General features: G+C 37.6%; 1 protein-coding gene across 1 annotated transcript in view; it reads left to right on the top strand.

Moving 5' to 3' along the window:
• ME1 (malic enzyme 1) overlaps window positions 1-25,985 on the top strand; it is a 172,323-nt gene that overhangs the window by 123,910 nt on the left and 22,428 nt on the right. The window contains exons 7-9 of the mRNA XM_084513837.1: window positions 13,633-13,742; window positions 23,645-23,742; window positions 25,498-25,611. Of these exons, the coding sequence (XP_084369963.1) occupies window positions 13,633-13,742; window positions 23,645-23,742; window positions 25,498-25,611 (322 nt within the window). The remainder of the gene's footprint in view (window positions 1-13,632; window positions 13,743-23,644; window positions 23,743-25,497; window positions 25,612-25,985) is intronic.

Below are 25,985 nucleotides of genomic sequence, written 5' to 3'. Positions count from 1 at the left end.
GAGCCACAAAAAGGGTTTTTGCTAGTTTTTGAAGGTTACTTTGTGTGAAATTTTGAATATTGTGATGCATATAAATAGTTGTATTAAAGTTGTAGAAAAATAAGTTGAGCTGGTAGTAATAAGATGGGAGTTTAGGTTAAACTCTGACGAATATTTTCAAAACAGTGAATTACTTAAGCACTTCAGAAAAGTATTCTCTCTGTGTTGTTTTCCCTTACTTTTGCATGTGCAATACTGAATCTCTTCAGTAAAAAGTTTTATTTCGTTGATAGACCTATCACAAATCTTTAATTTTCCATGGCTATTGGTGTAACAGTATTTTTTTCATGAATCTCTCTTTCCTGGTCCGGAAGAACTGGAGACTTGTCTGTCATAGGTAAAATCGGACAGCAGCCAAGCAGTTGCAACCCAGTTTTGTAATGATGGTGTGATTGCTCAGAATGCCATGTATGCCAGTGGAGCTGCAAAACACTTCATATATAGGGTGAAGTGCTCAGGTTTTAGCCCAGCTGTTACAAGTCAAGGAGAATTTTTCTTAGAGGCAACTACACAGAGACCATGGAACCCTTCTGAACTTCTGTTAATTTCTGTCATCTTCCACAAGATACTGACACTTTAGCTTCCTGGTGCCAACTGCTGCAGTTTAAATGTAAATTTATTAACTTGCATTGCTATTTCACTTAAAAAGCTTATTGGAAAGGTTTTTATTAATACAGAATGGTAATCTTCTGACCCAAAAGTAAGTGGCACATTTATTTTTCTTGAGAATCTCTGATCCCCTTACATTAAGGCATGGTTTGGAAGCTGTTACCTATGTTATTACTGCTCTGTGTAACTGCCCAAGGAACGGCAGGTCATCATGCCCAGGAGCCAAAGAATTGGGCTGAATACACACATACACGTGTTTATATAATATTTTCTCATTTGGGGTAGCTTCTGTGTGATGTGTACTGGTCATTACCTAATTCTGTTGTTTAATTTCTGCTGACCCATCAGTTGTTTTGCTAGCATAGTTTTGGAAAAATAAATTGCACAAACCATGCAAACAAAACCCATTCAACTTCTGTAAGGGAAGTAATTGTGCTTTCCATCTCACCAGGATGTGTGAGGTGACTAATGTCTTTCCCTGGACATGACTCTCCTCTATGCTTATCCTTTATTAGGAAAGATTTCAAAGCATTTCAGTCTTGCATAATATCCTCCTTGGATTACAGTAATTTCTGGCCTTCTTGGTGCACACCTGGTTTCCTTCCAGGTCATCCAAATGCTGCTGCCAATCTTGTCTTCCTCTCCTTCACTTCATTCACACTTATTCTTTATTCAAGTCTCCTCACTGGCTGTGCATTGCTTTACTACACCAAAATAGTTTTTGTTCTTTCACGGTTCTGCTCAGCTTTATGTCCACCTCTATCTAATCTTTGCTTTAGTTACTCAGCTCTGCTACTCACCATGTCGTTTTTTTTTTTTTTTCTTCTCAAGAGAATGTTTTTAATCTTCAGTGAGGAGTGCCTTCCCATCTTCTGAAACACATTTTTTCACTTTTTTTCAATTTTCAGATGTCTATTCAAAATCTACCTTGTGTACGTCCTTTCTACCATTCCACAGTGCACTGAGTGTGTACATATAATTAAATTGTATTTTTTTGGAAATGAGTGTGAGATTTGTAGCATATTATTTAAGCATTGTGCTGACCATTTGTACTGCAAGTTTATAAAGGCAGAAAACGTTTTTGTAAGCTAGTCTGACCTCTTGCATAAAATTGGTGCTTTTGGTTACAGTCAATTGGTTCTGATGTTAAATTCTTTAATTATAGACATCGGATATGGTCAAAGAATTATAGCATTGGTTGTACTATACCAAATTCAAAGGTAAGATTAGTCCATCCATATTTGATATTCCCTCTATCTGTGGTCACTTTGGCTGTGACATTTGTGGAACAACGCTATATGCTGTTGCCTATAGCTTTCTTTAAAATATAACTTTCCACAGTCAAGTTCTTCACTTTTGGAACTTGCTTTATAAATTTACATTTGGCCACGTTGAATTAAGTATATTTACATCTTTACCCAGGCTCAGCAACCTATTTCTTAATTCATGACAAACCCATTTTTGTCATGTATAAACTTTCATAATAATTGTTTATTTTTTCCCAACTCACTACTGTTCTTAGAATACTTAATAACTTTGTGTCTAAGCATGAATTCTTGTAGGCCACACCAGAGGGATAAATGGTGCATGCTTTTTTCTTCTTCCATCGCATTTCCTTTCCATTAGTTGCCTTTGTACCCATCTTCCTGTGATATTTATATTGTATATAATGGAGAGTAGACAGTCATATAGCTTAGTTATCTGAATGACTTACAAAGATAAATAGAGTGGAATGGGAAAAAAAATAAATACTTAGGGTATATTGAAGAAAAACATCCTAGAGCCCGTGTAGAGGTGTTCTTGCAAGGGAGTCAAAAGAGCAACTGGAAGTTTGATGATCTTTGTTTCTATACCTGACACAATATTTAGATAACAGAAGAGCTGTGGAACAGGGGTCTGGTGGTTTTCAGCGTAACTCCATCCCTTAAGACAGTGAGGTTGACTTCAGGCATTTGGAGATATCAAGGTTATTTCTTCATATGTAAAAAAATCTCAGACCAGGGTGATGGCAGAAACTGTATCATCACAGCATGATTATAAAGAATCTGTCACAGATACTAAGTTCAGATTTTGTCTGGGAAAATTTATTTTCCTAATGCAGTGCTAGGCATAAAACCCACAAGTGATCTCGATTCCAACTTAGTGGACGTGCTGTGCTTCTTCTTCTCCTTTGAGTCAGTAGAACTGAAGAGAGTTGCTTGCAATTGGTCATCTTCTCTCCATCTCTAGAATAAGAAAATGTCTAAGGTTCAGTGCTCTCGAGGACACAGAACATACTGACTTTCTCAGAAGAAAAGTCAGAAAGCCTTGAATCCCATGGTTCCTGGCTGTAGTCTTTGAGACTGCATCTGGCCTGCCTACTGGGGAAACTGGTAAGCCACAGACGCAGAGATTTTGCCAGTTTCCTGAGATGTGGCCCTTCAGTGTCAGCTCTAAGCCCGGGTGACTTTAAGCTGAGATTCCTCTTCCTTGTAAGCCCCTGAGAGGGTAGTTTACTGACCAGGCTTCCTATAGATTGACTGTGGAAGGAAGCTGTGTCACAAGAGAGCATAGATATTTCTGTCCAAAATGCAGAAGTCCATATAACCACTATTAGCATTTAATTGCTGTATTTCTCTCTTTGTGGATAGTACCCTGGCTTGCAAAGGCATTCAATCCACAGTGCCTAAGACTGTGGTGTACACCCGAAGCATAAGATGCAATTCTGTCCCTCTCTTCAAGAGAAGAGATTTCTTTACAGCTCCTATCTTCTACTGAAATGCCACTTAGATCTCAACGCATGCATTTACCTATCTAGCGAAATTATTTCATATGACAGAGCCTCTTTTCATGAGTCTGCAGTATTGGCTTTGACTAATGGGATTCCAAATTAAATGTGAGCTGTTCTACTTCCCTGATTTTGAAATGGATGCATGCTAAAACAGTTTCTTGGTTAAACTATCATTGCTATAATATATTGGCTACCAGTGGCTGGTGGGATGTAATACAGAATTCATCAGTTGCTGTAGCACTCAAAAATCCCATCTCTTTTTCCTAGATGCTTGGAATAAATTTATGTTATACGCCTCCCTCCCCTTCAAAAATATGCTTGAGGAAAATAGGGTTTGACTTAAGAAATATACCATTTTATTCAGCTAGGGACATGGAATACTTTTCACATTGGTAGATGATGATCAGTTGATCTTATTATGAGATATTTTGGAAAGAATCTCTGATGTGTCCAAGGTGGACTGCAAGTTCTCATGTTTTTAGTTATAGAAACCTGAAGTTAAAATCAGTAATTGTAAAACCTACAAAAACATTCTGTTGCAACCTACTTTCCCCATCTCAGGGGAGTTAGAGGAGAGAATTAAAGAACTGGTTTCTTTACCATCAAGTACCACAAGAGTATGCAGTCCCAAACAACTTCTTAAATATCCTTCCTAAAGTCCCAGGATTTTGTCTGATCCTGGCAATTCTCCATTGAAGCTGATCTTGGAATAAAGGTAATAAAGTCGAATCTTTTCTACATCATAGAATAATAGCTCCATTATGAAGTTCTGGGGTTTCCTGTTTGAGGTACTGAGATTACAGTGGAAAGGCAGCACAGCTTGCAGAGTTCATTATAAAACAACTGGAGGACAACGGTGGAAGAATGAAGTCTGTTCTTAAGGTCCAACCCTGTGACACGTCAGGTACCTCTGACTTGAGGCATCTTTGAGATTTAAAAGTGCTCAACAGCTCAGTGTGGCAGTGAGGTCCTAATTCAAACAGGATGAAAGCTGAAGCCATGTAATCATTCTGCATTTTGTGTATGCAGAAGAAACCCTTTCTCCCATTAAATTAGAAATGTCAAGTGAAATCTAGGCTTAATGGACTTACTGATATTGTGTATGGTATTTTCTTCATAACTGTAGTTTGGATTACCTAAATTTAGTTCTAAAGATGTTAGAGTAAATGCAAATGCTTAGGACAGTGAAAAAAAAAGTCAAATTCTATCCTATCTTCATTTTTACTAGGTTTCAATACATAATTTGTCACACTGCAAATATTTGCATTGCCTAATAGAAGAAATTGGTCTTTGTATTTTGTCAAATAATTAATGCCCTACTCATTACAGAGTTAGTTAGATTTTATCATCCATTTTCTGAGACCACACCTGGAGTACTGTGTCCAGTTTTGGGCTCCCTAGTTCAAGAGAGACATGGACAGAGTGGATAGATTCCAGCAAAGATGATGAAGGGACTGGAGCATCTCTGCTGTCAGGAGAGGCTGAGGGAGCTGGGGCTGCTCAGCCTGGAGCAGAGGAGGCTTGGAGGAATCTTACCAATGTCTGTAAATACCTGGAGGGAGGGTGTGACTTTTTTTCAAGTGTAATTTGTGTTGCAGGTAGATAGGACACTTTGCTTTAAAAACACTATCAAGGATTTGGGGAGCATGTGGTTTGTTTCATAAATGATCAGACAGTACACAGATTGTGGAGTGTATTTAATCTTCTGGAAACACATTAAGAATTCCTATCATCAACCTTTCAGACATATCTGAAAGGCCATTGCTTTTTGCATTTTAACATTCAAGGTGAAAGCTGCCAGTAATGGAAGTGATTTCCGTCTGATCATTATACCTTAAGTAGCAGCTGAAAAGAACAGATGTACTGCCCCAGGCTTTGTACTAATTTTGCTATCCGGTTGCATCTTTTATGTTAGAGAAAATAATTATAAACTCATACAAATATAATCAAATATGTAAATAAATGCAGACATCTTGTTTTAACCTCCTAAAGCTACTTAGCAATCTTTAGGATCTGACAGAAGATATGATGTCATTTCCAAAAGGCATTGCATTTGCTCTAAATCACTCAGGTCTGATTCGGTAAGGCATCAAAGCATTAAGTTAAAGCAAAAGAATGATCCAAGCTGGAATCCTTAGGTGTTTAAGAATCTTAATAAACTAATCTTTATTGAAAAAGTACTTTTAAATACTACTAGATACAGACACATAAATACAGTTTAAAAAAAAAAAAAAAAAAAAAAAAAGAAGAAACATTCTGATGTAAAATTATCAGCCAAGAATCCCTTTTTATTTTTATTGTTTATAGTCCAAACTCTCTCCCCTTTTTTTGGAAAGTGGAGAAAATGAGGATCTGGGCAGTGAACATTTGAAGGTTTATTCTCAAGAGAAGAGAATAAAAAACTTTTATAAGCAAATCTAGTTTTTATGCACTACGTTGCAAAATTCCATCTTAAAACACACACAGTGAATGCAAATTTAATTTGTGCAAACGAATGGGAACCTCTGCCTTTTCCAAGTGCAGCTCTCAATTTAATACAGCAATCTGAGGACTTGCCCAGAGAAACATTTTGTGTCCAGATTTAGGAATCTGGACTTCTCAGAATATATGGTTCTCCTAATCACAGTAATTGTTAATTGTTATATATATATAATACCACATTTTTCATCCTGGGAGATCTATGTAGGGCTTCCCTGTGACATTCCTATGTTATTGCTGACCACCATTCAAGAGCTGCTGTACTTTTTTTTTTTATATATATATTTTTGGCCAAAATTTAGAACATTAAAAATTTTTTATTTGCAAAGTGTGTTGGCTTGCACTTGTGCAGGGAAAAGCCTAGAACTGAGACTTTCTGATTCCTTTCTTGGAAAACTAAAATTTCTTGATAATCTGAGCAAGTCAGTAGTTATCACTGAATTTTTAAGAATTGTTTAAAGATTGCAGTCATGAAGTGAGCAGCAAACACACCCATTTGAAATCAGATGCAAATGGTTGAAGCCGGACAGGGTGCCTTATTGTACAGCGTAATGGATTTCATATGCTCTTTTTTGATAACAGATCCTTCTTGGTTTAGTGTAAAGCCATTTAATTAAGACTACTCATTATATTTTGAAAGCTTGAAGGGCTTAGTGAGGACCACTCTGTATTTTGAGACGGCAAGTTGTGACTTGCACCTTTAGCTACAGCTGAGGATTCAGGAGGGATAAAGCTACTCACTCTTTCCAGATGAGATGGATTTTTCTCTTGGTTCTCTGTTTTTCTGATTTAGTCTGCCCAGAAACTTGACCAATCCAGTTGTTCAGTACCCTTCCCTCTCTCTGCCAAGGTGGGACAGTGCCAAGTCTCTAAAGAAGAGCTGAAGAGACTGAAGAAAAAATAAAACAAAATCTCAGATCATCTGTCTCAAATCTACACTCATCTCTTTTAAGTAAATATAAAACTGAAGGTAATTTGAGCTTGATGGTTGGTGTAAGTCACAGTTAAAGCAGCTAGAGCAGTATCACTGGAAGAAGAATAGCTAGGAGACGTAGAATTACATTTTCAGGCTCAAAGAGTTTTACTTTTGACTTAGGTGGGCTCAGTATCAGGTAACAAGTGAACCAATGCAAAATCTTGAGAAAACATCGCTGTAGTTGACTGTGATTCATTCAAGTCCATAAGGAATGTTGGTATTTTTTTATTATTTGTTTAAGGAGAAAAACTGTCAACATTTATAATGCAGTTTTTGTTTGTTTGTTTTCCCTCTGATTTAACACAAGCGTTAGCCATGCCTGCAGACTTCTGCATTTGTGGAAGTTTCTCTGTGGTATGTTTTTTCATGGTAATGATCTAGTCTGTTAGTGCTGGTTTATGTATGTCAAGAACAGGGTGTAAGAGTTTGGCTCATGTAATGAAATTTCAGAAGTGTAAATTACTTGTATAACAAGCGTCAGACTGTCTCATTACTGTATCGTGCAGACACCCTCCTCCTGCTGAAGGGACCTGAATAATTTTCACAGCAGAGAGGAGGCAGATTGATGAAGTCTGCCCATATGAAATGACTTCGACAACACTTAGTACATGGTTATGTGGAAGACGGAGCTATTTTCACATTACAAAATCTCTAAACAAGTTGGTAGCACTCACTCAGTCTCATACCTGCTTACTCACAAGCCTCGGGATGTATACGTGCAGATGGTCTTGCCAGGATTGCTCCTGTGCATTACTAGAGGCAAAAGGGCCTTGGCTGTCAAATCTGCAGTGGGTTCCATGTGGCTGAATATGACAGACTTGATTTAGTGATTTAGTACAGGTCATCTATACCTTTAGGATCCAACAGCTATATGAGCGTCGTTCTGTTTGCCACAGGGTTTTGCTTATTTCAGTCTCCAGAATTATTAGATGAATTTGCTGCCCTCGCTTTATGTCTCACACTGTCTTTGTGTCCTCACTTTGAACTTTGAAATATTAATATTTTTGTTACAAGAAGAAATAAAACATATTTACAACAATCTTATTTATTTAATAGACTTTATATTTTACAGCCCTGAAATATCTGATAGCTAATTCAATGAGCTATTGAAGTAGAGGAAACCTACCTCAGGTTCTCTATTGACCATTAATATTATTCCTTTAATAACACTTAATACACGCACACACACAAATAGGATATCTTTATAAGTGTTTTCAATGTAATGTTTCAGTAGGGTGGACTCCTAAGTCTTCAATTTAAAGAGCAATTAGTAGACTCTTCAAAAATTAGTTAAATTCGGAGAAGTGCTAGCATGGATGCAGGATGAAATGAAGTTAAAAACCCAGGAAGAGAAGGTACCCAGGTTGGAAGAGCTGTTGGGCAGGAAAGTGGGAAGGCATCCCTTCCTGAAAGCCTTGGGACAAGAAGAAGACCGTAGCAGTGTCGTGCTTTAAATCTGTTTTGAGCAGTGGGATATATGGAAACTAACAAGCTTAAAGCACTTGGAGGAATGAGCTGGTTTCCACATTGTCCTGGTGCACTATAAATGGTTCTGGCTGGCAGAGGGGCTGAGTGACGCACAAGGAAAGGGAGAGAATGCCAACATTGCTATCATTTTGGTTTTGCTTCTTCTTAGGAGTGGGTGTCAGCAACCACTTCTGATGGATTTTAAGGCTTTTCCAGTTCCAGACCCACATGAACAAAGAAAATAGTTAAATAGGATTCTGAAAGCTCTAAAAGCCTGAAAAGCAACCACTTGTTCCTTTAGGAAGCTTTCCAAAACAATGGCTGGCAGTAAGAACAAATGATCCAAATATATTTCCAGAAAAATTTCTTCACTGTAGAAGTTAGCATGGATTTTACTGATCATATGGTTTGAATTCAAAATGATGCCCGAACTTTTATAGCTCCCTTTGGATTCTTGAGGGTTTTCCTTGTTTGAGGCTCTTAAGAACGTAGGGTTGCCAAAATGCTAGCATGATGTGTTTAGTGGAGTTAAGGAGCTGGGGACATTATTCTCCAGACTGTTACATAAAAATATAATCCATAGAAATAGTTTGAAAAGTTAACATCATTATCACAGACAATTCAATAAAAAATTATAAACAAAATTGCACAAACTAAGGTAAGGCTGTTACCCAACATAGGTTGTTAATAGGGAGTGGTATTAGTGTTTTCCATCAGCCACACATTATTCTAGTGGGTTGGTTGTTTTTCACCCATTGTCCAGTGTTTGACTCCAGTGCTCAATGACAAACCTAAAGTTGCATGTCACTGCTCTTGATTGTGTTTTCTGTCCTGAAAATGGAAAGATGGCTTTGAATTTCTGCCCAGCTGCATTGGGATTCAGACTGCCTGTGTGACTTGAAGCAGGAGACTAAGATCTGAGTACACAAAAAGATGTGGGTGACAAAACAGGATTTACAAGGGAGAATGCCGGTCTGGATTATCGCCTTCTAGGGATGATTTATGTGTGTTTAATCAGCTACTGCAGTGACACATCCCAAGCATGCGGAAGAGAGGAATTCACAGCTACAAACCACTTGCGGCAGGAATCCAGCAGTCCTAGCCAGACTGCTGAAGCCAGGCTATTGCTATCAGAGAAGTGTGTTCTTGCAGAGCAAGAAAATAGTTAAGAATTTTGTAAGACAATTATTCTGGTTGCACTGAGGAAGAATATCTTCCTGATATTTATTTATTTCCTGGGCGTTGGTAGCCGGGGCCTAGGCCCGTCATTTCTTCAAGTGTTCTGGTTAAGGTGGTTGATGACCACTGGGTAGGTTCTCTCTGGTTTATTTGTATCACCTTTCAGTATGAAACTGCATGGCAGTTATATGGCTCTCCATTTCCCCAATACCTGCTATCTGTTCCTGGGTCAGGTGTAGTGGTAGCTGCAGAAACATTGTCTTTGTTTTGGGCAAGTGATGAGGTGAGATATGTTAAATGTGACTCATGCTTGTAGCATTATAACCACATACTATGTTTGCTTGCTTCCATGGCTGGTTTTGGGGACACGTTCAAAATAAAAGGCTATTAGGTTACGTTTTAAATTGTGTCTTAAAATAGCAAATAGGAAGATGAAATCCTCCTAAGGAATGTGATGATCAAGTTTAGCTATTTAGATAGGCAGTACACGGGTTAACACCTTTAGTTCACACTATGGCACTACGGAGTCCACTACTTTTAAAATACAGAGAAGTATCTCTTAGAGTTTTTTCTATCATGACAGTTTCTTATTTGAAGGTCTTTGCCTCCTAAGCTTCTTGTCCTGTTTAGAGCTGCACGCACTCAGCTCCAGGCCTTTTCTCTTTAACATATCTCATGTAAGGTCAACAACAACCATTTAATGGTGAGGGGTTTTTGTTTGTTTGTTTATTTTTTTGTTGTTTTAAATCTGATTATTTTGTTTGTAGCAGACCTCAGTTACTTCCTTCTGGATCTACCTGAGTCGTCATCTGAGTGAGGTCAATCTGTGCCATATCTGTATAAAGCATCAATGAACAGATGTTAAGATTGCCATGTTTTAGGAAGTTGCACGCTTTGTTTTTTCTTTTCATAATGTTTGAAAGATGATATGAATTACGGCGCTGTAGTGGCCCACAGTTTCTGGAATGTCTGTGGTTTGGAAGGCACAACAGGATTTGATGACTTAACATGGGCAAGCCATAAAGCGTTTGGTTCCCTTCTCATCCAGCAGTCATTTATCTACCATACCCAGCTATGAAGAGGTACATCTCCAGACTGAAAATCTGTGATGAAAGTATAGCATCATGTAGGAAGAAAAAAAAAAAAAGAAAGAGAGAGAGAAAAGAAAAAAAAAAAAAAAAAGAATTGTTCTGTTTTTGTGAGGGTTGATTCAAACAGTTTGCATTTATAGTGGAGAAATCACAAGGTAACACCATCCATCCTTCAGAATGCTATGGAAGCTGCAGAGGGACACGGAAAGGGAAGTGGAACTGAGCTGTTGCTCGCAAACATCATTTTAGATTTTGGCTCAAGCTTCTGCTGTAAGTGATTGTGATAGTAACGTGGAAGTCACAGAAGAACTGATCTAGAAATTGGTGGCAGTTTTGGTGTGGTCACTGCTTCCAGAACAAAGTGTGGCACCTTTATGGCCAATTCATTGTTGCAAGGGGATTTTCTGGAACGCTGGGGATTTACTGTTCCATATTACATGGTAGCGTGCCCAGTATAGAGTGAGAGCTTTCTACAGGGACTCTAATTTAATATAATTCACGGGGAGTTATGATACGTGTCTAGAAAATAGAGAAAAATCAAATGCAGATGAGAAAATGGAATGTTATATATGGTAAAATAAAGAAACAGACATTGGCTTAATGACATCAGCAAAAAGGCTTTCAACCGAGTTCCAGGGCTTGAGAGTGTTAATCTCATTAGTTTCAAATTATTACCCAACTGTCAGCTCCTGGACCCTTATGGAATCACAGAAATTCATGTCAGATACTGAATAGGGCTAGAAACTTTAATTAGTTATTGAAAAGTAGCTGCAGTTTCTTTTCTTATATGAACTCAGTTGGTGAGATCTACTATACTCAAATACTGACTAGCCAAATTCCCTTTCAAATGGTTGCCTGTCATTTTGCTGCTGAAGAAGTCCAGCTTTTTCCGTAAAACCTGAAGATGTATTTATCTTCAGCAGGGATTGCAGTTCCTGCCAGTGGAATCCCAGTAGTTCTGGCTAATTGTAATGTGGCTGCAAATATGTGATTTCCATGGAAATTAAATTAGTCACGGGATTTTATTTTATTTTTTGCTTTTTCTATATTGATGGCTTTGCTTAACATGGCTGCCAAACATATGTATAGTTTTTCTTTAAACTCGATTACCATTGGAGTAGAGTATTTATAGTGAACTGCTCATATACGGATGTATTGCTTTTCTGGATGAAGCAGGAAATGCTTGAGATCTTGCCTGGTTAGTCTCTAATAACAATTTCATAACAAAATTATGAACCATACATAACTCACAACAATTGTTCTAGTAATAATTTCATAGCAAAACCTTGCTTCGATACTTTTTAAAAGTTTTAATCAAATGGTCCCTTAGTCTGTGCAAATTGCCATTAGGTTTACCAATGTTTAAAACATTTTTTAAGAACTTTTGTGTAATATTATTCCAGGGTGGGATACAGTTTTTATGATATTTCCAGAGCCAAACTTGTACAGGCAGTTCTAGTACTGACCCTAAATCTTAAAATATTCAAGTTGTACTTTTTTTTTTTTTTTTTTTTTTTTTTTTCACATGTGACATTCAGTATTTGAGGGCATTTGTTTTGGTTCGTTTGTTTGTTTTCCTGTTGCTAATATACTGTGAGCTTGAATTTACTCAAGTCTAAGGACTGAAGGATGCATAATAATAATACTAAATTAATATAACTTCCATTTTACAAGTAACCTTACTGGCAAACCAGGGCAATCTTTCATTTATTAGACACTGGCATATGAGTATAGGAGGTATTAAAAGTCTAATACCCAGAATTAAAACAATAAAACTGCTGTATTCCTAGATGATTTTAGGTATATCCAAGGTGCCTAATGCCTGCTGAAGTCAAAGTAGGCACCTAAGTATACTAGAAATATCTTGCTGATGGCTCACTGGTGATACAGCTTTGGTATGCAGTAGGTGCAAGGCAGCAAGGTGTCACAGTCTTGAAAATACTCATCTGCAGTTGCTGTGGACTGTACTTTGGGAGAATGTACGTTAAGCTGTGGAGGCTAGGGAGTCAAGTAATCTCTTTAAAAACTCTTTGTTTGACTCTGCGGTCAGTAGTGGTGCCTGTAAAGAAGTAAATTGTTTCCAAGAAATGTAATAATTGGCGTTAACTTTGAGACTGTTACCACAAGGTTCATCAAAAGGCACTTATACATGCAGTTGAACTGTCTTAAATAATTTAGCTAATATGACTAAGTAGTTCATCTGATGCAATCGCATACTGTATTTTCAAAATACAGTTATATGCACATAGCATACATGTATACTGAAGGTTTCAAATTGCTATGGGAAATGCCAGTTTGAATTCTTTCATTGGCTAAAAGCATGAAGAAACATTGAAATGCACGATCACTTTGATCAGAGCATACTATTTAAGAACATTTAGTATTCATGTCAGACAATCAGTTCTGACAACCCAGTCAAACAGTAGATGCACCATTTAGATAACCTCATTTCTGTGTATACACAAAGTTTTAGTGTATATTAACCAAGTGTAACTCATTTGAAACTTACAGCTATTGCTTTCTTTCCTTAACATGTTCTCACATGTTTATCATTTGTCTGGATTAACTGTGTTTCTGCTAAATGTTTCTTTTATTATAAGAATAGTCAAGCATGGTCTTGTGAGTGATGTGCTGCTGACCTGCATAACATTAAAATATAATCCATGTTCTTTGGATTTATTCTTACTTTTATTATCTTCCCTATGGGGCCTTTTTTTTTTTCTCATTAGCTGATCACTCAATGAAGGGTTTTGCTGAGATATTCATAAATGTCAAACATTTTCCCCTAATCTTTTAATCTTAATTTAGAAGTGAGTAAAGTATATTAGTACTCTAATTATGCCTTCTAGATGATTTATGAGTATAAAGATACATAATATCACAGAAGAGTATCAGTAGATATCATATTATGTCATTATCCTATTATACTTGCATTTAAAATCTGATTGCAAATGTTAATAGCTTTATAATATACAATTATGTATTGTTCTTAACTTAAAGGACTTTTTTTTTGGTCTTTCTAGGTATGGCATGAACTGCCTCATTCAGTTTGAGGATTTTGCTAATGCCAATGCATTCCGCCTCCTACATAAGTACCGTAACAAGTATTGCACTTTCAATGATGACATTCAAGGTAATAAACTCTCTTCTGTTTTGATGTTTTTAAGTCAAAAAAGTAGATTTTCCTGAGGATTTTACTTCAGGATGTCCATTATGGTGTCATGTTTTGCCTTTGGTTTCCTTGAGCATGGTTTTATGATGAGCTGTCTTTGCTCTTAACCTCTCCCCTTATTTACTTCCCCTCTCATGCTTTATTTAGATGTTCACTCTTTTTTTTTTTTTTTTTTTTTTTAATAGTTCAGTGTGTGAATAGATTTCTCGTATAAATTATTAACTTCAGATCTTTGGGAAAATGTCAAAGTTCAAGCCTGGACTGTACATCCCTCAGTGTTTTTTTTATCACTCCAGTGACAACTGATCCACTGTCTCTCTCTGTGACAGAGCTTTCTTGGTAAATGTCAAACTTTATTTCAGTTCTGAAACTGACAACTCAGTTAAATACCTTTCTGAGTTGCATTGCACTCCCGGGGCTGCATTCAATTTTAGAGGGAAAATGACTGCTTTCCCATCTGAGTCATTTGTAGCAGAGGGCAAAAAGAAAAGATGTAGGATGAGAACAAAAACCTAGAGTGAGGAAAGTCAACAGCAGAAGGTAGAGCTTGTGTGACTGGGCTCTGATGTGACTTTTGGGGTTTTGCCTAGGTTTGTAAGTGAGGGGGATTGCCTCCATGCTCAGCCTAGACAGGCCTCATATGTACCTTCGCTCGCAAGAAGTGAGATGAGCTACTGCTTTGGTGTCTAATTTCTTGTTAGAAAAAGAGCTCTAGAAAATAACTGTCTCTAGGAACTTAAGCCCGCTCACTTCCATCCCTGCCAGCAGACTTGAGTTCAGAACTGGAGAGAGGCACCACAGGTAGGCCCTGTGCCTTTTACTGCCTCTTGCCCCCTCACGATTTCGTGGGTGAAGGGAGGTCCTCTGTATTGGTGAGATCAAAAATGGGAATTTAACCCTCTTCATTTCTAGCAGTTTGCAGTGACACTTCAAGTCAAGCATTAGGTGCTTGAGTTTTTTGGAAGTCATTCCTGAGTCATTCTATTTCAGGGACTCATGCATTCCTTAGAAGTGCAGCCACATGGAGTCTTTACATTTATTCAGCTTCTGTGATCTAATTTGTGGTTGTGGGTCTTCTTGTATTTTCATGAATGATATTTGGGACTTTCTGGTTATCTCCAGCCTTGATCCTTGTTTAGCTTCCAGCAGGTGAAAGCCGATGCATTTAGCCTGCTCTAGCTCTGACATTTGTCCTTGTATCTCCATAAATACCTTCAGCATCTTTTTCATAGGAAGTCATCTTTTCCCCTAATGTGGCAGTAGAATGACCAAATATAGTTATCTTTTCTCCCTTCTCCCTCTTTCTGTTCCAAGTTTATAAAGCCTAAGGATCTCTCACCTTGACAACCTTAGTGGTTGGTACTAGCTTCTTTAGCAATCCTTCTTAGAGGTTCTCCATTTCTAAACGGTGTGATTTTATTTTATTTTTTTTTCCAGGCTAATTCAAAGACTGTCTTTCTCTGTTTCCAAATTAAGTTTTCTAGCCCTAGAGCAGTAAACCTGAGATGTAGCATCAGGACAATGAAAGCAAGCAAGGAGAATTTTTTATGTTGTTCGCCATCTTCTTATAAAGATAGTGATTGTGCAACATATTAAACAGAGTTTCTCTTAGTCCAAATATTTGACAAGCCAAAGCTACTTCAAGGATAGAAATAAATTAGTTTTTCTGATGTTTTGTAGAAAGTCTTGCAGCTTTTTTCACGATCACAGGATACCCAGATGACAGATTCCTATATATCTTAGTGATACCTTAACATATCTCAAATCTTTAAAAAGTTGATATATGATCCTGACTTTTTCCAGGCACCATAAATATATATATATATATATATATATATATATATATATATGGCAAGCTGAATACCTATTAGCAAGTAGTAGCTTGGACAATTGCAGTTGTTTTCCGTTAGCTCGGAGCTATTTGTAGGGCAATGCCCCTAACTGATGCCACTGCAGAGCATTTGCCATAGTATCTGCCAAAACACTGATTGTATAAAATTACTAAATACTGGCCATTAATCTCCTTACTATTGGTGCCTGTAGGCACATTCAAGAATTTCTGGAAACAGTTTTGTCTCCACCACATCCTTTTCTTTGGAAAAAGCTTTGTGACTTTTTCTATATCCCAATTCTGTACTCAAGGAAAAAGGATTGAGACCAACTTCAATAGCTCTGTATTAGAAAGAATAATGAAATTACTCCTGTTTTATCATTCTAGAGATCATCTTGGTTTTTGGATGGGTGGTGAATTTTTCCCTCTGTTATTATGATGATTTTTTTTAATTTATATTTTTGGAATATTTTTATGATCACAGTAAGTGATGTTGCTTTATAAAAAAATACTTCTTATTTTCTTGGATTCTTGCTTACTTTTATTCTGACCATAGGTCAGCTTGTTTCATCTTTTTTTTCTCTGAAACACGGAGGATACGATTTTTGGAAATGAGAATCAGGGAAAACCTTGTGTTTAAAATAAATCCCTTTATCTATCTGGCTCTCTAATTATTAGAGAGCATTCTCCAACGTTGGCGTGTTTTTGATAGTAATTTCATATATGGGAGAAATATTTTATGTTTGGAAGTATTTAGAAATATTTTATGTCAAGCTTTACAAAAATTTTAAATGTCTCATTTAAATTAGGTTGATAACTTTAGTTGTCTCCCAATATATTTAGGAAGGAAGGACCATAAGGACAGTTTTCTTTAAGATATGAGATTTTTTTTTCCCCTCTCTCCAAGTTCTGCCTTGGAATGGACCAATGCCAGAAATGACTCAGGGCTTGTATCTCAAAACAAAGCTGTTTTTTTTAAGGTTGAAGATGTTCTCTGCTTGGTGAGCCTCCCTGGAAGGAGGCAGGATGAAATCGATAGCTTAGGAGGCTGAAAATCCCCTTGGAGAAACTAACCTTTACCATTCCCTGCTGCATGGATGATGGACAAATCTCCTTAATATTGGTTTAAGAAGAAGTCACCGGTGCAAGTCCAGAATTGCAGTGTCGAAAATCCTTAATCCATTTGCTTAGCGCCTAAGCAGGTGACAGGTGGTGTGTGGGCTCGGGAGCAAGCTGGGTGCCTGCAGTTGTGTTTCTGCAGCTGTGGCAGGCTGGGTGGCTTCACACCTTACTCCTGAGTGCCTCTGCAATGCAGAGCAATGCTTCATAGCCATTATAAAACCTAGCTGCGGGCAGAACAGGATGCTGTAGCTCTCCCTTTCCACTCCCATCTGAGTTTTGGTGTGCCTATTGAAAGCGTTTTTGCTGCTCAAGCACAGTCGGTGGCTTAAGGCAAGTTTCCACGTCTTAGGAGCTGTGCATTTATTTTACATGGGTCTCTCAACACTCATCGCACGGTAGTTGTTTTTAGTCACTGCAGATGTGGACAAATTTGAAATGGTGGCATAAATTTCTCTAGCCTTTCTGCCTCTATACAGGCCAATTATTTCAGCTAATTGTTTGGATTTTCCCCACCCCTGTACTTTAAAATTGCCTCAATGGAAAACAACAAACTTTTGCAGTACAAGTCAATCTATATAAAATGTTTCTGTGTGCAGTATAATTCTGTAAGTTTTTATTTTGGCATTATAGCCCGATTTCACTGTGCAGTGCTTCCCTCCATTATGGGCACAGAACCTGTGTTTTATGCCAAGAAAAATAATTTCAATACAGTGTAATTTCTCCATGCATTTCTTCAGCGGCCATCATGACTTTAGGTGTCATTTGTTTTTAACAGCTGTACTGTTTAATTGCACCAACATTTTATTAAAAACAACAGACCTTAGATAAAAATGTAGAACACATGCAATTTAAGATTTTTATTTTATCTCTCTTCTGTGTTTTGATCTAAAATACACACTCAGTTTTTAGCAGGCTGACATTTGAATAATTAGGAAAATTATACCTGAAATTTATGTTATGACCAACTTAACATTAAGTCAGTGCAGTTCTCACAAATCTGAATTTCTCTGTCAAGTGTTCTCCTTTTTAACAATTATTTTTAATGTTAATATTGTAAATGATTCACTTAGTATCTTGAAATTCCAGTTCTTGAAATCAAATTGAAAAAAGGCTTGGGGTTTGTTGTTGTGATGGGCATGGGGGTCAAACATGTTCTCTGACCAAAAATTTGGGAAAAGCTGGTTATACGATATCTAATAGCTCAAACATTGATATCATGTCTGAAATTCTGATGCTAAGTGAAAAGAGTACAAAAATTCTTTCCTAATATGAGGTGAAACAGACCTTGGGATTTTTTAAATTTTAAAAATAGAAATCCTAGCAAGACAGATACTATAGGGTTCTGTGAAATGCATTTTTCTTCCAGTAAATTTGTGATATCAACTGTCCATTACTTGATAGTAAATCTACATTGAAATCAACGTGCTTTCAAGTAAATTCCCTGCTTTAGTTTTTGTATGCTTTTCCTTGCACACATACAAGGACATGAACATACGAGGATTCCCCTCTTTCATTTTTTCCTCATTATGGGTGAAGAAAAATCCTGTCTCATCTTGGTCCTGGGCAGCCTGCTCTGGGTGTCCCTGCTTGAGCTGGGACTTGGACCCAATGACTGCAGAGGGCCCTGCCAACCTCAGCCCATCTGTGACTTTGTTCTGTATCCCTTTTCAAAGATGCCAAACGTTTGCTCTTTTAAAAAGGCTCCATTTCTCCTTTCCTGGAAACCTCCTTTCTTTGCACTCTGTGCTTCAGTGTGAGACAGAGCATCAGGCCCTGTGTGTGTTAAGCTTTGAAAAGTCAGCTTAATCCAGGGAGAGAGCTTCCAGCTTTTAAACGAGTGCCCTTTTGCTTCTCAGCAATGCTAGGTTGCTTCAGCCCTTGCTTACCTCCACACTGAGAGCAGGGACATGGGCAGTGCTGCACCGTGCTCAGGGGAGGGAAGCAAAGTGAGTGGAGAAGAGTCAAAGCCATCACACAGGAGTGCAGCTGAACGGGCTGTGTGTTGGGGATGAGTCTGGAATGGGCCTTATAAAACAGCAGAGATTGGATTTGTATGGGATGTGAGCTACCCACAGCCTTCACCCCACTAGTAAACAAGATTACACCCTTTAGGTAGGATATTTGCTCTCATCTTTTCTCCCAGAAGGAGTAGAAGAGGGGAATGCATTTTCTTTTTCTGGCACTGTGTTATTTGGAAGAATGGCACTGTTGACATATGATTTCCATTATGTTGTGTATTGAGAAATAGGAGTCTTAGTTTTACCACTTCCTTATATTTTAGTCAAGAATGAATAATTCAGATTTTAGGATGTGCTGCAAAGCTTCCTCTCCTTCTGTTTGCTGGCTTTTAAAGATGATGTAGAGAAAATGACATGAAGGAAATGCTCATATTTGATTACATTTTTTAAAAACTTTAAATAATGTACAAATGCTTCAGTGCTATAAACCATTTAATTCTCATTCAAGTTAAACTGCAGACAATAAAAATAACTTCTCCATCCTTGTGTTTTGGGGCTTTTTCCCTCCTTTTTTCCTTAATTGTTACATCTGCTGAAAGAAGACTGCTCCAAAGTGTTTACACTGTGCCAACCCCAAAAAGGCTGCGGTCTCTAGGATTTCCTGTGACATATTCATGCTCAATGACACTGCTTACAGTACCAAGGAAGGCTAGAGCATCTTGGACAGCATACAAAGGCTTGATTAAAAAAAATAGTGCATTTTGAAATTTCTCATCTAAATGTACACCTCTTTAGAAAAATACCGTCCTTTGATAAACGTGCTCTGGTTATTCTTCTAGAAATGCTGTGAGAACACCTTTAACAGTGTCCATTTTATTCTGCACACAGTGGGTTTAACCTGTGCTCTGTGGGAGAGGGAAGGAAGGAAGCTTCTCTCCTTTGTACAGCGATGACAGTAGGAAAAGCAGCGAGATTCTGTTTCTGAGCCGTAACATTCACCAGAACTGGTGGGGCTTTGGCAGTTGGATGGGAATTGCATTTTGATTCTTCTCAAAGACTCGACTCGGTATTCACGGTGAAATTTAAGGTCATGCCATTAGTCAGAGCAGTTCCGGTTAAACAGATCTGCCTTTCACGTGGCCAGCTTTCCCCTCTTTCATGAGGAATGAATAAGGGAAGCTGCTGATGAGGAGTGATGACAGCTGCTGCCACCAGCAAGTGGTGATAGAGAATTCAGTGCGCTAATAAACGGGGCCATTATGCTTTCTAGAGTCAAATGGCTGAATAAAACCAACGTAGAGTAGTTTTAAAATACCATTTTTAGAGCAGTTCAGTGCAAATGGTGATTCATGAGAAACAAAAACCTTTATATATTAATAGATCTCCTAAACTTCGTTCTGAATTGTGCTGATAATGAACATGTGGGTAACAGTAACTCACATACCTTGCAAATAATTGGTGCAAAATTTGGTTGACTTTCAACATAGTTATATATTCATTTTTTTTTCATTTCTCTTTTTCCTTAAAACACAAAATGGTATTGTAGTAAAGTGTGTAAAAGTCCTCTGACTGCTCATACATAATCGCAGTTCATTTTTCCAGCTAACAAACCTAGCAGGACATCAGCCATGAAGATAAGCATGATCCCAGCGTTCCCATTCACTATAAATTTACAGGGTTTCATTTTTTCCTCCATTGCCAGAAAGTGACTTGAAGAGCCACTTCCCCAACTCTCCAAGAGCGCTTCTGGTGAGGTGACCATGACTTGTGGCCACCTCCTGCGTGACAGAAGGGATGTCAGGGCTGGAAGCAGACTTCTTTTTCAGGAGGCCAGATCGATGGTTTTAAGGATAAGCCGTGTTATGTCAGCTTCTTCCTTCTCTCCTGCAAACACAGCTGTGTAACATAAAGTAGAAGCAAGCACTTGGCATCCAAAGAGAGGATGGGGTTTTATTGAAGGTTATGAGGATTGTTTGGTAGAGTACCAAGGGAAACTGAGAAGGCGGTCGGACTTCTCTGGTTTGCCATTGTTGGCCTTTGCCAATTTGGCACTTTCCAGAGGAAGACTTAATTTCGTCTGGGAAAGAACCAAGCAAACTCTTGGACACTGTGGTGGGGAAGTGTCTCAGCCTGACAGTTGGTGTTCCTGAAGCCGTGCCTCAGAGGAACCGTTTTTTATTTTATTTTATTTTTATTTTTTTTAAGAAATGTAGGAGAAGAGAGTAAATGATCTCAGCTCCAAGCAAGTAATAAAAATGACTAAAAATGACAAATTTGTATGGTCTAAACATTAAGTGGGCTAAGAACAAGGTGTCCTGTATTCCTGATGATCGAAGGGAAAAGTCATAATCACAAAGCACAAAACAAACCATTTTAAAGCTCTACAGACACTCTTTTTTGAACTGTTCAGGTGGGCAAAGTGACTCTACAACAAACTTCGTAGCTTTAAAACATTTTCTTAAATTTTACTATTATTTTTTTAAGTAACCATTTATAATCCAACCTATAAGCCACTGATTCAAAGCCAGCTTTCAACACACAAATGTTGTCTTTTTAGGAGAGGTTTACCCAGGACTGGGTTCCTTCCTACTGCTGTTCTTTCAGATCCTTAGCTACCCGTGTTTGACACTTAGCAGCTTGTGTGCCCACAATATAAAGACCTGTTTTGAGCATCTTCTGGAGTTCAGCATAGAGATTACTGCTAGCTGAGTTTTAAACTTGGCTTTGCTTGTGAGAAAGACTTGTGAATAGCAAAAGCACATCATGCAGGGGAGCTGCATGTTGAACGCAAATGTCCAATGTGCAAATTCTGGGCCAGGTGCTTTTGGAAGGTTAGTCATACCTTTTTCACACTTCTGAAGGAAAAAATCTGTAGCAACGTGAGCTGTCCCCTCAAAAGCAATGAGGTGGCTTGTGGGTTATTTCAGTTTGTGCCATGGTGATCAGAAACAGACTTTCAGGATCCAGCAGATCTCCTCGCATGTTACCTCAGGTTTCTCAAAATCAGTTTATAGCTTTGGGTCAGTCAATGACAGCCACTGCCTGAAGAAGACTTCGCTTCTTATTCCCAAAACTCAACAAGGGGAAGTTCGTAGGGCTCTCGTTCATATTCCTGTGGTTTGGCTCTCTCTCAATCAGATGGGCATCGTAAGTCTTCAAGGAGTGTTGAAACCCATTTTTCCACTTTGAACCCTTAATTGTTAGTGGCTGATACAGCTTTTTCAGTCCTGATGAAATCAGTGCTGTCTGCTATTGGTTCTTCAGAACCACCTATAAAAAAAACAAAACACTTTTAGCAAAGCTTTTATGCTGGTATCATCTACCTCACCACCCTATTCCTGTCCATAGGATGTCTTTAAATGTGAACTTGCTGATAACTGATCTGCTTTCTTGGGTGTATTTTCAGTATTTACTGGATACAAGTTCCTTGCAGGAATATGGACCAGTTCTTCTGGTCCATTTTGAGCCTGTCCTTTAGTGACAATGACAAAATGACAATGTGTGAAACATGTAAGATGGGTACCTGAAGTTGGTATCCAGGAAAGGCGGCCTTCCTCCTCCCAGTGGGCTTGGCAGGGCAGAAGGTGTAAGTGGTCTGTGGACTGGAATAGCCAGATATCAGGCACTGGTGACTACAGCTGTCTTCAGCATGACAGAAGCTGACAGCTAGACTCAACAGTGCCAACAATTCATCCGAAGTAATGAGTGTAGATTTGGGTGCTGCAATTCAAGAAGGATACAAAACAAATGGATAAAGTCCAGAGGAGAAAAATGAGTGATGAGCGTTTCAGAAAGCATAACTTTCTGAAAGAGTGGAGGAATTGGAATTGTTCCCCCTAAGAAAAGCAGGTTGTGACACCATTAGTCTTCAACTACTGGTGTCAGGTTTTCCAATGATAGGTAAGACAAGAGGCTGAGATAGAAGAGGAAAAAATTTGGATGTGATATTTTCAACAAAAAGCATATTGAAGCACTGAAATAGATTGCTGAGGACATTGCAGAGGTTCTCAGGAGACAGAAACAAGGTAGACAAAGATCTGTCAGAAATAACGGAGGTATTGTCCTGTCATTGTGAACAAGTTTGGGTTAGAGGCCTGCTTGAGGTCCCTTTATTGCCCTACTTTTTATTATTAGGTGTTTCTCACAATGAGGACCAAAATCTTTCTATTCAAAGACAGACAATTCTCGTTCTCTGTAGTTTTGATTTAGAGAAGAAAGGCCTCTACAGGCTAACTCATAAAACTAAATTTTAACCTTTTTTCCTGTGGTGTAACTCAAATATAGATTTAAAAGGTGCTTCTAATGTTTTAGAGGCTGATGAATTGAAACCTCTTTCACAATGGACTGGAATTTTGATGGTTTTCAGATGCAGTAGGAGAGTCAGTGTCTTAAATAAGCTGGTCCTATACCTTTGGTTCCCTTGGCTTCTCTGTAAATGTTCGCGATTTGCTTGTCTACTCTGACAACCTCTACGTGAGAAGTGAAGGTTTTTTACAGTCTTATAGCCATCACAGGATTTCCATTTCTCAAGAAAGCTGAAGAATTGTTCCTCCTGTAGGATCAGTGCAGATATCTGTTTCAATAATGAGACCATTCTTAACTTCCACTATCTGGAGTCCTTCAAAATGCTTCTTTCTGAGCTGTCCCATCCTTTCCTTCTGAAAAAGAGAGTAACTAGAATATTTTGTAACAGTTTGATTGCACCAGTCATGACACCTATTCAGTAGATTTAATCAATCGCATTTTAGTGTTAACTTTGAAGATATTCCCACCTGCATTTTATTTTCATAAAAACAAAGAACACAAAATTCCAGTTCCACTGAATATTTTCATATTAGCCTGTGTGTTTGTATCTTTTAGCTGAAAGATGCTGTGAAAATATTTAAAATATATGCCTAATCAATGCAATTTTTTCCAGACTGATCAAAGATAAACTTTTTTTTTCCTTTCAGGAACTGCATCTGTGGCTGTTGCAGGTCTTCTTGCAGCTCTGCGTATCACTAAGAACAGGCTATCAGATCACACTGTGCTGTTCCAGGGGGCTGGAGAAGTATGTGCTTTTACACAGCAGAAATTCTAGTCTGAAAATTTTTCTTAATATTTATTCAAGTTATATGTATTCAACTGACAAGAAGATTAAATGGGTGGAATGATCACTAAGGCCTGCTGAAAGTTGTTTTTTAATTTGAACATAAACTTTAAAAAGTCCTCTCTGACCATCCAGTGAGGCCTCATATTTTTTATATGAAATTTTGTGGAGATCTATTCTTAATTACTTCAGGTTTTAGCTCTTCAGCTGTAAGTTACTGAACTGCTCTCAATATAAATAAACAAAAAATATTGGAAAGATGAATAAACAGGCAGCCAAATGAATATCAGGCAGCCAAAGAGAATTTAAGTGAAATATATTTACCAGTGTCACTGTTACTTAGTAAGAAGCAGTGCCCCTTTGATTTTTCCTGTCATTAAATACAGCTCTTTAGTATTCTGCATGTCAAGATCATGTATTTCTGAAAATTTTAATGCACATTTATTTTTTGTTACTAGTTTTTCAATATAAATTTCTAAGATACTGGCACACAAGTGAAGGCTGTATTTATATACCAGATGACAGACACATTGTAGATGAGGCAAGTCTGCAGTCCCACAAAGGCTTTTGAAAAACATTATTCATAATCACAAAACCCCTTGATAGGTGCAGTAGAGTAACTCAGCTTTGTGTAGTCCAAGTATTTTTAATTAGATTCAAAATTTGCAGCTACTGAGATCAGGTCTGTAATTTTCAGAATTATTTACATCCATGTCTGTTGTATGTCAACACATTTTTACATCAAGATTGTCAGTCTCTGGAGTTTCTTCCCATTTTTGTTCCGTGTTCAACAGACATGAATCTATGGTCTAATGTTTTATTATTATTTTTATTTTGTATTATTTTATTAGTAGTAATAGTAATGTCAGTGTGCCTGTTGCTGCAAAGAGATAATGGTAGATATCATTCCAGCCTGGGAAGCTCATTCCTAAACAAACTATGTATTTCCTAAATAAAACTACCTATTTTTTAACTGTTAGGTAGAAATAGGGGAATCACACTCACTTGATTCTCAGTGAAACTGAATAATAAAGAACAAGAATGAGAATTGACCCCATTAAAATGTATGAGTTAGTAATCCAAAATGCTGAGTGGTCTGTTGGTTCATTTTGTTGCCTGCTTTTCAGTCAATACCTGTCTTTGGTGTGTTGGATAAAATATAAAATCCAGTAAGAATGATACGTTTCAGCAAAATATTGATAAGTGATTTTTTTCTTGCCCCTGCTTTCACTGGGAGCACAGCCAAGTCTAGAGTTACAAAACACATGAACAGTAGGTAAAAGGAGACTTACCTTCTTGATGGACATGTTAAAGAAAGATAAGGAGCAAAAATCCTTTTAGGACTGTATTGTACTTTCTGGCATGCAGTGTGGTTTTCCTTGGTTTAAATTGTGAAATAAAAATCTAATGAACAAAAAAAATATTCAAAGCAGAAAGAATATTTAATTATTTTGGTATTATTATTTGGAATAAATATTAGTTGTAACATTACAGTTTGTTTATGCTATCCACACTGCAAAGGCTGTTAAGATTTATCTATACCTTCCAGTATGATTTCTAACTACCAAATATTAGTATTTACTTCATGAAAAAATAATTCAATTTTATTGTTAAATAAAATTAAATAATTTATTTAAAATAATGGTTAGAGGAAAGAAGTCAGCAAGGGATTTCTTTCATTTCTGGTTTCATATGCTTCTTTTCTTTTTCCTTCAGGCTGCGCTGGGGATAGCAAACCTCATTGTCATGGCTATGGAAAAAGAAGGAGTATCTAAAGAGGCAGCTGTCAAAAGGATATGGATGGTTGACTCAAAGGGCTTGATAGTGAAGGTAATACAATTTTCTTAGAAACTTAATGATAGTTATTTGCAGTCTGTAGATAAAGGCAAGAGCATATTCTTTGTAAAAACAACTACAGCAGTTTCTCCCTCTTGACATAGCAAGCAGTTTTTCTTTTCTAAAGCGTATTAAATGACTGACAGACTTCCCTGTTACTTCAAGGGGAGTGTGATTGTGCCTGGAGTTCCTGCACCATTTCTGTTAGGGATGATCACACGATAAAGAGAATTTTTCAGCAGTTCATTAAAATGATATGTAAGGAAAGAAATGTTCAACTCGTGGGGTTTAATATTTCCCATGTTAACACAATTATTATTTGTAAGCACAGTCTTGTATGAAGATGCTCATATATATGCTATTAGGAT

Source organism: Aythya ferina (genome assembly GCF_964211825.1).
Source record: "Aythya ferina genome assembly, chromosome: 3".
NCBI classification, from domain to species: domain Eukaryota; kingdom Metazoa; phylum Chordata; class Aves; order Anseriformes; family Anatidae; genus Aythya; species Aythya ferina.
Note: the sequence above shows the minus strand (reverse complement) of the source record. Positions and strands in the feature narration are given on the sequence as shown.